General features: G+C 42.9%; 1 protein-coding gene across 1 annotated transcript in view; it reads right to left on the bottom strand.

Annotated features, from left to right (window-relative positions):
• Positions 1-228: 228 nt before the first annotated feature.
• Positions 229-14,684, bottom strand: part of MYB (MYB proto-oncogene, transcription factor) — a 32,869-nt gene continuing 18,413 nt past the window's right edge. The window contains exons 11-15 of the mRNA XM_062187734.1: positions 14,391-14,505; positions 14,175-14,300; positions 13,568-13,678; positions 11,305-11,412; positions 229-545 (exon numbers count right to left, since the gene is read on the bottom strand). Coding sequence (XP_062043718.1) covers positions 429-545; positions 11,305-11,412; positions 13,568-13,678; positions 14,175-14,300; positions 14,391-14,505 — 577 coding nt within the window. The 3' untranslated portion in view covers positions 229-428. The remainder of the gene's footprint in view (positions 546-11,304; positions 11,413-13,567; positions 13,679-14,174; positions 14,301-14,390; positions 14,506-14,684) is intronic.

The raw sequence follows: 14,684 nt of genomic DNA, 5'->3' as shown, positions 1-14,684 counted from the left end.
TGATTGTTAAAAATCTATGCCTATGTTTAGTGATTGAGAAAAGTGAAATACTGGAGTACCTTTTGTGTATAAAATTTCAGAAAAACTCATCACAGGAAAAAATACTGATCTGCTGGATCCTCTAAAAATACAGATAAATCATTTTATGTTTTTTTTTAAAAAAAATCTGCATTAAGATATTAACAACTGGTTACAATTCATTACCTAATAATTTAGGTAAGACTGTTATTTATTTTTAAAAATCATTTTAGTTGGGTGAAATCCAATAAGATTTTATCCAACTAAATGCACTTGGTGCTGCTCTCAACTGTTGTACCACAACAAAAATAGGTTCTTCTCCCATTCATGAAAAGTTTCATGTTGAGGAATGAAATATCCCAAGTCAACTTGAAGTGTTCTGAAAACCATAATGCTTTTCTGGCAACGTCTCACATGACCAGAGTCCGGGCTGAGAACGCATTCACATATTTACGAGGCTGGCCGGAGGCTGTCATCTGATCTTCCGTCTTCCCGCAGGATGCAGGTTCCCAGGCACCGCTACAAGGCTAACGGGGCAAAAGAAATAGCAAAGTGAGGCCAGGAAGCACATACCATCATCCACACAGGAACTCCCAACCCGAGTTGGGAGTAGGGTCTGCATAAGAAATTCTGACTCCTATATAGAAATGGTTGACTTTGGGACTACTTAGTTTTCAAAAGGATTCAACATGCTCACAAAATAAATAGAAGACAACAAGCTTTCGAAAATTCAGAGAGTTCATGGTGAAATAAAAATGAGAAAAATAAATAGTATGAACATGGGCAAGATGTGTACACAAAACACTTGTCACACACAAAATATAGTGTCCTAGCCAGATGTCAACCTCCAGTTTGACTCTGAGCTTTCCATGCATTGAGGCAGATAGGGAAACAGAAACAAAAGCAGTCAGGAGATTTGGTGCACCTAAGCTCAAAACAAAACCAGTGGCTTGGTAAAAGCACTGCTCCTCTCATTGACAACTTTGAACAGGTTTTGGTGTGGCCAGTGGAATGGGACACTGAGGGCAATGCTGTCGAAGCAGGACAAGGACAGGCAGGCTGGAAAGGCAGGAGTGAAATCCAGGAGAAGTAGCAGGAAAGAGAAAGGAAGCTGCCATTTGTACATCGCTGGTGGGAGGGACTGGGAGAAAGAGAGAGGAAGGTACACAGTGGGTGATGACACCCTATAGCAAGCCCTTCTGTGTGCCACCCATGCTGCGGAGTGGTGCACATGTCTCAGCTCATTTCGCTCTCGCACAAAACACCTGGGCATGGCTGTGATTCACTGCCCCTATTGTACAGGCCAGGCAATTTGAAAGGAAGAGAGACTTTAGGCAACACCCTTCAAACAACGATGCAGCAAGAATTTGAACTCTGCTTCGTACAAGATGCTGTTTCCATGGGAGCTCTTGTCAGGAACAGTGGGAAGCTGGGGGGTCAGGGCGCCTGGGGACTGGCATCCAGGAAGAGGTGTTGAATTGGGGCAGGGCAGTCATTAGACTGTTTAGCAAAGGGGTCTGATACTTCTGAATGAACGTCGTATGGGTGGGGTGCTGGAGCTCCCTCTCCCCATGGCTGGGACAAAGTCTCAGCCACATGTCTGCAGTGTCATGTTCATGTTCTAGTTTCTGAATTTTCCTAGGACACAAAGCCAGCTTCTTAGCGTGCACCATCTCCCACTGATATAATGGCACTGTCCAAATATATAGGTTTACTCTGAAAGCTCAGAGGCTCCACATAGAACTTGAAATCCCACATAGCAAGATGGATTTGCCTACTATTTCCCCAGGAACTGTGTATCGCAAAAATGACAAAGTTGAGTGGCGCTCTGACACAAAGCCACGTTTAACGCTTTGCTAAACAAGATCACCAGGGTAATTATAGCATTCTTTGAAATAGTTCTGAATAACTGATGTTTCCCTAGATTCCAGCATGTGGATTAAATAGACATATTTCACTTCTTTGCATCTGCCCATCTAAATTCCAGATTATAGTTATACATGTTGCTGCGAAAATTTGCTAAACAGTCTAATGACTGCACTGCAATGATACCTTGACACAAGAAACCAATTAAAAAAATTGGGGGTGGGGCATTTGTCACAATGGTTAAGCTGCTGTGGACCATCCTGGAGTGTCAAGGTTTGAGTCCCAGCTCAGCTCCTGTTTGTGGCTTCCTGCTAATGTGGCTAATGTGTAGCTGGGGAGGTAGCAGAAAATGATCCAAAGTGAGTTCTCGCCTAGCCCTGGCTGTTTTTGGGCATCAGGGAGTGAAGCAGTAGATGGGAGATTTCTATCTGTCTCTGTCTCTTTGCCTTTCAAATAAAATAAATATTAATTAAGACATAAAGACATTAGTTAAAACATAAAGCTTAATGTTATCTTCTCAGTTACTGAGCCTGTGTTAGTGGCAATGTGACCAATAAAGTCTACTCTGAAAGTGGATAGTTTAATATGGCGGACCTTGCAGGAAAGGAATACATAGTGCCTGCATGGAAGCAGTTGCCTGATGCACAAAGGACAAAGAACATGGATTTTAAAGAACCAATGACTACAGAAGAAGCAGAATGAAATAGTCCATAGTTAATATCTTACATGGAAATTTACAGTTTACCTAAGGATACACACATGCACGTGTGTGCACACACACACACAAGATGCGTACCTTGAAATAAATGGAAGGGAAAGGGGAATGAAAATGAGAATGGAGACAGCAGGGAGGAGCAAGGAAGACAGGATGGTCTCTGTTTTTCTCTGATTAAGAATTTTTCTATGTAGCTGGGATTTGATGAATATATTATTACATTTCTAAATGTGCAAATTGAGTGTTTCAAAAATACCGTTAAAGTCATCTTTTGTCTGCTTTTACCATGCCTCCTGGTAAAAAGTCAAGTTCTTATCCTTCATACTTAGGTAGACTCAGAATTCCCAAGGTGTTGCAGAGAGTCAAATACTATCATTACTGACTTAATGCATTTTCTGCTTAAAATGCGACTGCATTTCTGTAGACAACTCCACACGGCTCCTCGCTTTTTACATGTCTGACTTTTCCTCCTGGCCCAGGTAGTTAACATGAGATCAATGTAAATAAGCTACCATATATTTTTTAATAAGTGTATTGAGAGAACTTTTCAAAGACACAGCTTCTCATGAATCAAAACAATTTAGCAAGAAACACACCCCCATCACTGAAATGTCCAAATTCCAGAAAGCACCCTGGGGCATATAAGCCCCGAAGCTCACAGCCTAAGGTGGACACAATGACTTGGGCCACCTGATTCTCCCAGCACGATGAACACCAGGATGCAGTAGCCACTGTGTGTCTGGGTGCATGGGAACAGGAGGGCCAGCGAGTGCCAGTGTGGCAGCTCCCCCCCGGGCTGGGGGAACACAAAGCGGGCCTATCTCACAACAGCAAAGGCAGCCAATAGACCTACCTGAGAAAGCCCAGGAAGATCAGGGGGTAGAGCCCCCCCCCGGGGGGGGGGGGAGAAAGGTCCCTTTCTCCCTTCTTGCCTCTAAGCCCTGGGGCCCTATTCCAACTCTGCAAGCAGACAGAGTAGTTTTGACAAAAGAGGATTAAATGTCTTTGTGCTGGAAGAATATACTCGAACACTGTCATACGCATCTTTGGCCATCCTCCTTGTTCTTTTATCCAAATGCTAGCTGCATTTATACTAAAGAAGCAATCAGAAGTACGGATATCTGCCTCTGAATTCTTGTTCAATTACCAACCCACCGTGCTGTGGCAGACACGTCACTCCATCCTAATTCACTTGGGCATTAATAATCCTACCCATACATCCTCCTCCTCTTGCGGGGAGTCGTCTTGCTTCTCCTGTAATGTGCCTTTAATTGCCTCTGGGCAGAAGTGAACTGCAAACTGTCTGTCAAAGCCTTAACTAGGATATCCTGCTAAAGCACTTTAGATAAATACTCAGATCCGTTGCAGAAAACAGAAGAAATACGATGAGACCAGATCATGTCCATAGGTGGTTTTCTGTCAGGATTTGATTCTCTTCACATTTAGAATCTGAATAGATTTTTTTAAATCATGTTGAACAACTACTATTATTATATTCCCAGAGTGACTTCACACAGTATCTGTTGACATCAAAAGTCTTGGCAAAGTCTTCGTTTTAAAATTTGCAGTTGTAATCAGAAACTCATATAAACCCCTAAACAATAGATTTTGTAAAAGCAAATAACTCATGAGATTGTACTGTGCTTTTAATCTTTTTGAAAATAATAACCAGATGAGAGTGGCACCCAGGAGTAAGCAGTAAGAATTCTCTGATTATTCCATTGAACCCATGTGAAGAAAATTCTTCCCCTTGGCGAAAATGCTAAGCCCCAAAGAGACACCTTTTAAAAATGCATCAGTAATAAGAGACAATAAAGAAATTTTCAGTTATCTTAAAAGTCAAGGATGAACTAGAACTGAAATATTGCTAAGGTAAAGGCATTGGCTACCAGAGTTCTTCCCCAGTAAAAGCTTCCAGCAGATCAACTCAACACTTCCAACTGGAGGGCTGCTATCTCCTCAAAGGAAAGACTTTTAAAGTGAAAGGCGGAGGGGGTGGCTGACAGTTGCCTAGCCCACCCGTGCCTGCCCTTCCCAAGCCTGAATGAAGTCGCCTTTAAAGTAAGACGAACCTTTCTCGAATCTGGGGTCCGTCCCAGGTGTCTCCAGAGAGCTCATCAACTTACATGCTCACAGACTTCCCAGCATTTATATCACATGGCCTAGGGCGTCACAATATTTTGGAAGAACAACTCTTCCTCTGCTCCCATATTAGTTCCAGACTATTAAGATGAGGACAAGAGCCAAATTGTTCTAAAGCAATTCTATCTGTGCCCCCTTTCCACTCCTGGGAAGATTGTATCTCCAAGTGTTTATTCTAAGTGTCACCAAACAAAACAAATGAAAAACGCCTGTCTTGTAATGTCTGGGGCAGAATATTCTGACTCCCAGCTCAACAGATCTTCCCCCTTCATTTAGTCTTTCTCAGGTCAACCCAAAACCTGTACGGAGAAACGCTACTGAATATATAACATCAATTGAAAGCAGGTCACTGCAATGCTAAAGACAGTGAGGTTAAATCTTGCCCTGGTAAGTGGGGGGAAAAAAAGTGACCAAAAGGGAGAAGCAAATGAGTGCAGAGACGTCCAGGGGGCCAGACCAACGTGCCGGCTTAAGAAAGGCTCGGAACGCTCTCTATCACACGTACTCTGTCACGTGGGTTTTATTACGCCAACACACGTGTTTCTGTGCAACCAAAAGGCAGAGAAAACCGGTCAGTTATTTCATTTCCATAACATCACGGGCCTGGCAACCTGAATTGCAAGGGCTGCGTTGAATCAGCTAGGTCTTCTGGTGACCCAGTGACACAGTTCTGCAAGAGTAGCACAAGGAATGTCATGTTAGAGGAAGCAACACACCACAGCGTGCGAGACCCGGCTGCCGGCGAGGCCTCCTTGCCTTGGCTTCCTAGGGCAGGGATTGTGCAGCGGCTGCCTCATGTGCTCTGGTGAGGATGCCGCCACCCTGAATGCTATGTGCTATGCACGCGATCTTCATAGCAACCTGTGTGATGCCAGCTCTGCCACCGTCCCTAGCTTACAGGCCAGAGCCATTTAATTCATGTCATGAATCAGAGTCACACAAACAGAAAATGGAGGCACCCAGCCTCGAACCCAGGTGCCACCGACTGCATGCACACTTCTTACACTTCTCAGCAATTCCTATCATGCAACAAGGGTTGGCTTCAATTTTTGAAAAATCTAACATATCATAAACAAATCATATAAGGAGAAGGGCAATCCCAAACCCATGAAACCAAAAGGCCAAGGGGAAGATGAGTTTCAGTCCCTACCGACAATACTCGAAAATTCTCTGATCCTGTGCAAATGTGTTTGAGTAATAATGCTTTGAGAAATTTACTTAAATTAAGCTGTTTTTTTTTTAAAAAAAAAAAAAAAAAAAAAAAAAAAGCCTGGCCGTGACAAGCCAAGTCAGGAAATTAAAATTTAAGGCTGTCATTCTGTGGTTAGAAAAAAGAGGAAAGTGAGTACAATGCACATGAACACATCTCTTACACTCGAGTTTTAAATAGGAATAAAAGGAAATTATAATTTAAGAGAAAAATACAGAAGTTCAGAAGGCTTATAACTTACGGTTTCGGGTCTACCGATAAAAGTGTCTGCTGTAAGAAATGTTTATTAGCATAATGGGTTTATTCCACCACTGCAAGCAGGTTGAGAAAAGCAGGCAGCTCTTTTCTCCTTGCAGAGGGAGCTGTGTATGTGTGTGTCTGTTTGCCTCAGTCTTTCTTGGTAATTTCTGAACAGGCAGGATCCAGGGTCAGGCAGCTGGCTCAGTGGTTAAGAAACCGCTTAGGATGCCCACATCCCATAATGGAGTGCCTGGGTTCCTGTCCCAGCTCTGCTCCCTGTTCGAGCTTCCGGTTAACGCCTTGGGAGACAACAGCAGGTGATGGCTCAAGAGTTACTGGGTCCCTGCCTCCCTAGTGGGAGACCTGGATTGAGTTCCCCATTGCTGGCTTTGGTCTGACCCAGCCTTGCTGTTGCAGGCATATGGGGAGTGAACCTGTGCATAGGAGTTCACTACCTCTGTTTCACGGCCCTTCAAATACATACAATTTATGAATTAATTTCTTAAAAATCTAATGGCATCTCACAGTGAATCTGCCTTCTCTAGGTTGAATGTTCCAGTTGTTTCCTCAGTTGGGATCACTTTGTAAGCTAGGCTGAGCACTGACAAGGATACAACGTGAAAAGTCTCCATGAGCCACGTGACAGACACAAATATCAAAAGTGTCTCAGAGCTGTTGTATTATAAGAATACCTTGGTTGTGCTTACCATTTAAAATTAAAGCAACTTAAAGAGGAAGACAAAGAGAAGGAGGAGGAGGAAGAAAAAGGAGTAAACCCAACAATTATAAGATCAAATTCCTTTGGGAAAAAGATTAAGCATGCATAATTTAAAAACACAGTGTAACAAAATTGCGCATATGGCCAATAAAAGTCTCAACATAAGGCTCTATTTAAGTTAAATAAATTTAACCTATTTATAAATTATAGACTAAGCCATATGTGGAAAGTTCTGAGTTGTTAAAATTCATTGTATCTCAATGACAACCCATGCAGCCAAGGGCACACTGAGCGAGCACCTTGGCTGGTTTCTACACTGCATCTCCCACCAAAAGGATTCAAAGCACCTTGAGGAAATGGCGAATTCCAAGAAGAGAGTAAGAATATTGGCTATTAAATTAAAGCAACTGAAATAAAATTGAAAATTCAGGTCTTCTATAGTACCAGCCATATTTCAAGCGCTCAAAAGCCATATCTGACCAGCAGCTATCATACTGCATATTTACATGATTGCAGGAGCTCAACGGGACACCACTGGTCTAGAGGTTAAAAGATTCAGGAGAATCAACCACATATAGTTTATGAAACTGTTTCAATGTTGACCAAACAAATAAAAAAAAGATTTTTTTTATTAAGGGGAACAGTTAAGTATACCCTGGGAATCAGAATAGCCTTAAGAACTTACTGTTAATAATGTATGATAACTGTATTTGCTTACATATGAAAAAGTCAGTTTTTAGAGATAGATCTGAAAGCACATAAGAATAAAGTTATAGTGTCTGGAATTTAATTACTTTGCAAAAAAACAGATGAAATAAATATGACAAAATGTTAACTGTTAAATGAGAACACTGTATATTTTCTGGGCTTCTACATGTTTGCAAGTTGTCTTAATTAAATGTTAAACATATAGACTCTTGTATTTGTAATTTTAAATATAAAAATTTATACATAGTTATATAAAAGCATGCACATGAATATATACATTAGAAGTAAAACCACAAGGGGCCAGTATATAGGCCTCTAAAACAATAATAATTTCTTTGTCTAAAATATATTGCCAAATACAACTCAATGGTGTTCTAGAAGACACAGATGAATAAAACAGGGCTACTTCTTAACTTTAAATTTCAATCAAACAGAATATGAATATATTGATAGAGTTCCATACACATTATTTTTTTTCAAACTTTAGAAGCATTAAGCAACTTCTGGTAAAATCCTGGACAACCTATTTTTCATAAATACTGACATTCTTGCCAACTTTTATATAATATATATTTTATTTCAGTACTATGTTCACTTCCAAGTGGTTTCATCTAAATACCATTTGGTGAGGCCAAAAGCTATTAGGATTCAATTTAGGAAAATAACCAGAGGTTTTCAACATACATAATAATAACTGTCCCCAAACACATTTACATGTTTGCTCTTTGAAATTTAGGACAAAGTTTTTCAATTCTACTATAAATGCAGGCTGGGTCCCAGGAAGGGTTACACCATCTATGTTAAACTTAACCTTGTGTAGAGAACTAATAGCACCAGCCCAGTCTTACAGTCTGGAAACCAAGGGCCAAGTAATTCAGGAGGGAAAGAAACACAAAGAAAGGGCTTTCCTTCTGGACTCAGGATCAACTAGGAATAACAATTTTTTAATGCTTATTTATTTTCATCTCCTTGAGTGGAGGGGAGAAAGGAAGCGAGAGAGAAAGGGAGAGAGCGAGAGAGCAAGAGAGAGCAAGAGATCACGCACTGGTTCATTCCCCAAGTACTTGTAACAACTGGGACTGGGTCAGGCTGAAGCCAAGAGCCCTGAACTCCAGCTGGGTCTCCTACGTAGCTAGTGGGGACCCAAGCACTTGGACCAACACCTACTGCTCCCAGGATGCATGAACAAGAAGCTAGATTTGAAGCAGAGAGGCTCAGATGGAACCAGCACTCTGATAAGGGATGATGACGTCCCAAGTGTTGGCCCAACCCACTACTCCAGGACACCCATTCCCCAACCTCCAGGTAACATTTGAAATGGCTGCCCCTTGCATGGTCACCCTACTAGTAGTCCCTCTCATGCTTGGGTGGAATCCATTCTCTTCCTCCTCTCCAAGTCCTTTGTGTTATTGTGAATATTCTCCAAGTGGGACCTGCCCAAGCCTGGCTAACTCAGGATTATCTGATCATCAAACAGTACCACACTCCAGCCTCAACCACCCTTCATCAAGTGGCTGAGAGCTGAGAGAGGCCACAGGGGAAGAGTGTCAGTAAATTAATAAACAAGTTGCACCTGGCACCCTCCTGGCTGTATGAGCGCTACTTTAAAAATAAGCGAAGTATCTCAAATACTTAACAAAGGGGTTTTAAGATTCTCACAGTTTGGAGTGAGCAGACACATGACAGTGATGAGAAAGCTCTTTAAAGGGATGGGCAAGCTCTCAAAGGCTACTGCCCTCTCACAGTGCCTTTTGTTTTATAATTTGAAGTGCAGACGGACAGACAGACACAGCTCTTATTTCCCCTGGTTCATTCCCCAAATACCTATCACAGCTGGGGCCCGGCCAGGTTGAAGCCAGAAGCCCAGAATTCAATCTGGATCTCCCATGTGGATGTCCAGGATCCAAGCACTTGAGCCATTATCTGTGCCTCTGGGCATTAGCAGGAAGCTGGAACGGGACGCACAGCTGACGTTCTGATAGGGCATCAGGCACTGGTAGTGTCTTAACCACTGCACCAAATGCCCACCCTATGGTGGTGTCTCTTAACTTACAGTATGAAATGTGACTCCACGTTTCTAAATCTAGGTTCTCCACCTGCTCCAAGGTTTATACAGCACAGGAGTGGGGAGGGCAGGGCTCTGCAGGTGGCTGGGTCTCAGGCTATTTAGTGTTGAGAGCTATTTTAAATAGCTTTAAGGAGAAAATTTGCATTCTTATTTACATTTGGCTTGGGATTAATTTGGGATTGCTGTATTTCACCAACACACACCCATTTCAGGGTTACCAGGGAAATCTCTTTTGATATTAAAACCTGACAGCAGATGGTCAGCTACAGATTAGCCATACAACTTTCTTATTCTGAAAGTCAAATACATTGCAATTCTTCTCTGGTTAGCTAATTTCAAATTTCATTTAAAATCTAAGCAGTGTCTGGGCATAAAAAATTGGGGGTTGTTGTTGTGGTGTTGTGGGTAAAGCCGTCGCTTGTGATGCCAGCATCCCATGTGGGCACCGGTTTGAGAACTGGCTGCTGTACTTCTCATCCAGCTCCCTGCTAATGGCCTAGGAGGGCATCAGAAGATGGCCTGAGTGCTTGTGCTCCCACTCAGAAAAAGCTCCTGGCTCCTGGCTTTGGACCCACCCAGCTCCAACCATTGCAGCCATTTGGGGAGTGGGCCAGCAGATGGAAGGCCACCCTCTCTTTCTGTCTGTCCTTCCTCTCTTTCTCTGTGACTGTGCCTTTCAAATAAAAAAAATAAAAATTTGAAACAAAAATGTAAAATTAAAAAAAATCACTATTTATTTGAAAGGCAGAGCAACAGAGAGAAAGAGAGAGATCTTCTATCTGCTGGTTCACTTCCTAACTGGCCACAACAGCCAGGGCTGGGCCAATCTCTCACATGGATGGCAGAGGCCCAAGTACTTGAACCATCTTTCTCTGCTTTCCCAGGATCATTAATAGGGAGCTAGATGGAAAATGGAGCAGCCAGGCCTTGAACTGGTGTGCCAATATGGGATACCAGGGTTACAACTTGCAGCTGAACACACTGCACCACAAACGCTGGCCCCCAAAAAGTAAACTTCTAAAAATATTTAGAATCTGAAAAGATAGACACGTCATATATAACTTTAGTCTCAGCCACAGTAAGAAATGTTCTCTTCTATCATACTTCGGGCACCTGCTTTTAAAAATATGCAGTATGTCTCATATGAGTAGCAACAAAGAATTATGGGATATTTTATACAACAAGTTACTTAAAAGCATCACTCCTCTGTGTATAAAATGTTAAACAAACAAAATGAGTTGGGTGTTAAGGCCTAGTGGTTAGGACACCATGCCCTATAGTGGAGAGCCTGGGTATGGCTTCTGGCGCAGGCTCCTGACTCCAGCTTCCTGCTAATGCAGAACCTGGGAGGCAGTAGTGATGGCTCACGTATCTGGACCTCTGCCATTCAATGGGCGATCCAGACTGAGTTCCCATCTCTCAGCTTCAGCCAGCCGCAGACGTTGCAGGCATTTGAGGAGCGAACCAGCAGGTGGGCACTTTCTCTGTCTCTGCCTGTCTCCCTTTAAATAAATGCATTTCTTGATTTGAGTTACAACATGTTAAAACAACAATACAGTGCAAGATGACAGCTTTTTAGTAAATGAATTTTAAGAGGCCAATGTTGGAACAGTAATTACCTGCAAGGGACTGGCCAGGGACCTGTTTTTAGGTACAGTAAACGCTTTCAGGACATTGTCTTCATCCTCTGATACTGGTGTCATTAAAACGGAACTTGTAAGAATATTCTAAAGGGAAAGCGAAGAATTTGGAATTAAATGAGGTTAGGTAACATGGCAGGCGACACAGTTCTGACACAGTACAGAGCTACCAGATGACACACAGTCCAGGAAAGAGTACAGGATCTGCCAGAGATTCTCTTCCTCATGGGTGAAAAGAACTGAATATGCACTAAACCCTAATCCTCATGTGGCATCACCAAAACAAAAAACTTCTAAGTATGCGTACAGCAGGCATTCAGACGGCAACTGCCCAATGAGTTTAGAAATACTTGCTTTTAACAATAAATGATTTGCTGAGCTCTCGAAAGGGAACTTTTTATTTCATATAATGGTACAGAAGTATCTTAGAGATACAAATTAATAGCAGTTCAGCATAACGGTAGAAGTACAAAATGTAGAACCAGACTTTCTCAGTGGCAACCCAGCACCCCCACTTACTGAGTGTATCATCTTACGCAAGTGACTCCGCCTCTCTGTGGCTCAGTTTCCTAGTTGGTTTAATGGAAATGATAAAGTGACCAACGGGCTGCTGTGAGGGCTAAACGGATTAATTCACCTAAAGCCTTTACAACATGACTAAACACGCAGTCCACACTGAATAAATATTAGCAATTTGACTAGCTCGATTTCTCCATAAGACTTAGGAAAGGGAAACCCATCACAAATTACAAACTTTTTTTTTAAACATTTATTTATTTATTTATTTAAAAGTCAGAGTTATACAGAGAGGGAGGAGAGGCACAGAGAGAGAGAGAGAGGTCTTCCATCTACTGGTTCACTCCCCAATTGGCCGCAACGGCCAGAGCTGCACTGATCCAAAGCCAGGAGCCAGAAGCTTCCTCTGGGTCTCCCATGCAGGTGCAGGGGCCCAAGGATTTGGGCCACCTTCTAATGCTTTCCCAGGCTATAGCAGAGAGCTGAATCAGAAGTGAAGCAGCCGGGTCTCGAACCGGCGCCCATATGGGACGCTGGTACTTCAGGCCAGAGTGTTAACCTGCTACACCACAGTGCCGGCCTCACAAATTACAAACTTTAAAAGTTGTGGTGGCCAGCGCCGCAGCTCAATAGGCTAATCCTCCACCTGCAGGGCCGGCACACCAGGTTCTAGTCCCGGTTAGGGCGCCGGGTTCTGTCCCGGTTGCCCCTCTTCCAGTCCAGCTCTCTACTGTGGCTCGGGAGTGCAGTGAAGGATGGCCCAGGTCCTTGGGCCCTACACCCCATGGGAGACCAGGAGAAGCACCTGGCTCCTGGCTTCGGATCAGCGCAATGCGCCAGCCGCAGCGTGCCGGTCGCGGCAGCCATTGGAGGGTGAACCAATGGTAAAGGAAGACCTTTCTCTCTGTCTCTCTCTCTCTCACTATCCACTCTGCCTGTCAAAAATTAAAAAAAAAAAAAAAAAGTTGTGGTAATCAATGCAATGTATTATTCAGTATAATACTGGGCATCTACCCTAGACCCCTCAGTTGGCACAATGCTGGATTCTATATAAAACCAAACAAGAAGGAAATACTTCATTCAGAAGATGGAAAAATTAAATAAAAGTGGAAAAATTAACTTTCTATTATCATGGAAATACTCATGTAATAGATTTTTTTTAAGCAGCAAAGACTCAAATCATAAGAAAACAAATCATGAAAAACTCTGTAGTGAATCAGGATCTGTTTCCAATATGTAAACTCTCAGCTTTATACTCTACATTAATAAAAGCAAGAGACAATCTTTAGAAATAAGATGCATTAAAGACTGAGTACTGGGGGCCCATGCGGTGGCATTGCGGGTAAAGCTGCTGCCTGTAGCACTGGCATCCTAAACAGGTGCTGGTTCGAGTCCTGGCTGCTCCACTTCTGATCCACTCCTTGCTAATGCACCTGGGAAAGTAGTGGAAGATGGCCCAAGTGCTTGGGGCCCTGCAGCCACCTGGGAGACCCAGATGAAGCTCCTAACTCCTGGTTTCAGCCTGGCCCAACCCTGGCCTTTGCAGCCATCTGGGGAGTGAACCAGCGGATGGAAGATTTCTCTCTCTCTCTGCCTTTCCCTCTTTGTGACTTTGCCTTTCAAATAAATAAGTAAATCTTTAAAAAAAAAAAGTGAGTGCTGAAACCACAGTGGCCCCATATGCCACACACAGGAGCTAGGGGCTCCTGGACTTGTCTATACTTACTGGTGCATCTGCTACAGGTGATGCCTGAGGGAACAGCTGGGTATTTAGACTGTCCCCTTCCCAGTGACTGGAGCAGAAGAAGTTTCCTGCTTTATCAGTCGGAGACTCCACCTGAATACAATCAAGAAGAGATCTGTTATTTCTACAACTTGAATTTCCCAGAAACATTTACTCTCAAGTGTGGATTTCTGACCAGTCTCTCAAACACTCATCTTTTCATGTAAGATACGTTACATCTAACTTGTTGGAAATGCCTCTTGCCAATTCCCTAAAGCTGTGGTCCTTGCAGATTAGATCCCTTTTCTTTTGTACCAGGAATTAACGATCCCACTATTTTAATGTAATTCCAGTTTTCCATGGCATTGAAAAATGAAGCATCTGTCTAACCTTTATCTAACACGAGTGATTAAAAAAAAAATAGAATAAAAAGATGCGTCCCTGTTTTTCCTTAATCCTCTCTATCATCTTTTGTGTCCAAACGTCTGGCCATGGCTTGAGCTGCACACTGTAAGACATCCCCGTGCGGAGAGCGCTGTGAACACAGGGCTGAGGCCAGGTGCGCCAAGCAGCAGAGTCACGGGTCTTCTTCCCAATACCCCGTGCTTACCTCTTGCTTGATTTTCTTCAGCAGAGGTGGTCCACCTTCTGGAAATTCGGCAACAATTCCAGACTCATCAGATTCCTGTTTGATCACATCCTGTAGGTCTTCCACGAGGTGAGAGGGCGTCTGAGGCTGAAGGGCAGAGGGGGTATTTTTCATCAGTGGGAGATTCCTGTCTGTAGGTATAGGCCAGCTCACCCCAAGACTGTTTCTGAAACTTACTAGCATCTTCAGGGGGCCATATTTAATTTCTTGAGCTGCAAGTGCATGTTTGAACGGTGTAGGAGTTCTTGGAGAGCTTTCTAGGACTGACCTTTTGATCGCTGGAGTTCTAAAACTTTAAAAAGAAAATACGCAGCGGCTCAAATAAAGAACAAATACACTTTTCATTGCTCCACCTGTTAAACTTCCTATTTTTCCACTGAAAACAATCAACACTGTTATTGACATGGAATTGGGTATGTTGATCAATCATATGTACTCATTAAGAAAAATATGTAGATCACATACTAGCAA

This window comes from Lepus europaeus, chromosome 3, assembly GCF_033115175.1.
Source record: "Lepus europaeus isolate LE1 chromosome 3, mLepTim1.pri, whole genome shotgun sequence".
Taxonomy (NCBI): domain Eukaryota; kingdom Metazoa; phylum Chordata; class Mammalia; order Lagomorpha; family Leporidae; genus Lepus; species Lepus europaeus.
Note: the sequence above shows the minus strand (reverse complement) of the source record. Positions and strands in the feature narration are given on the sequence as shown.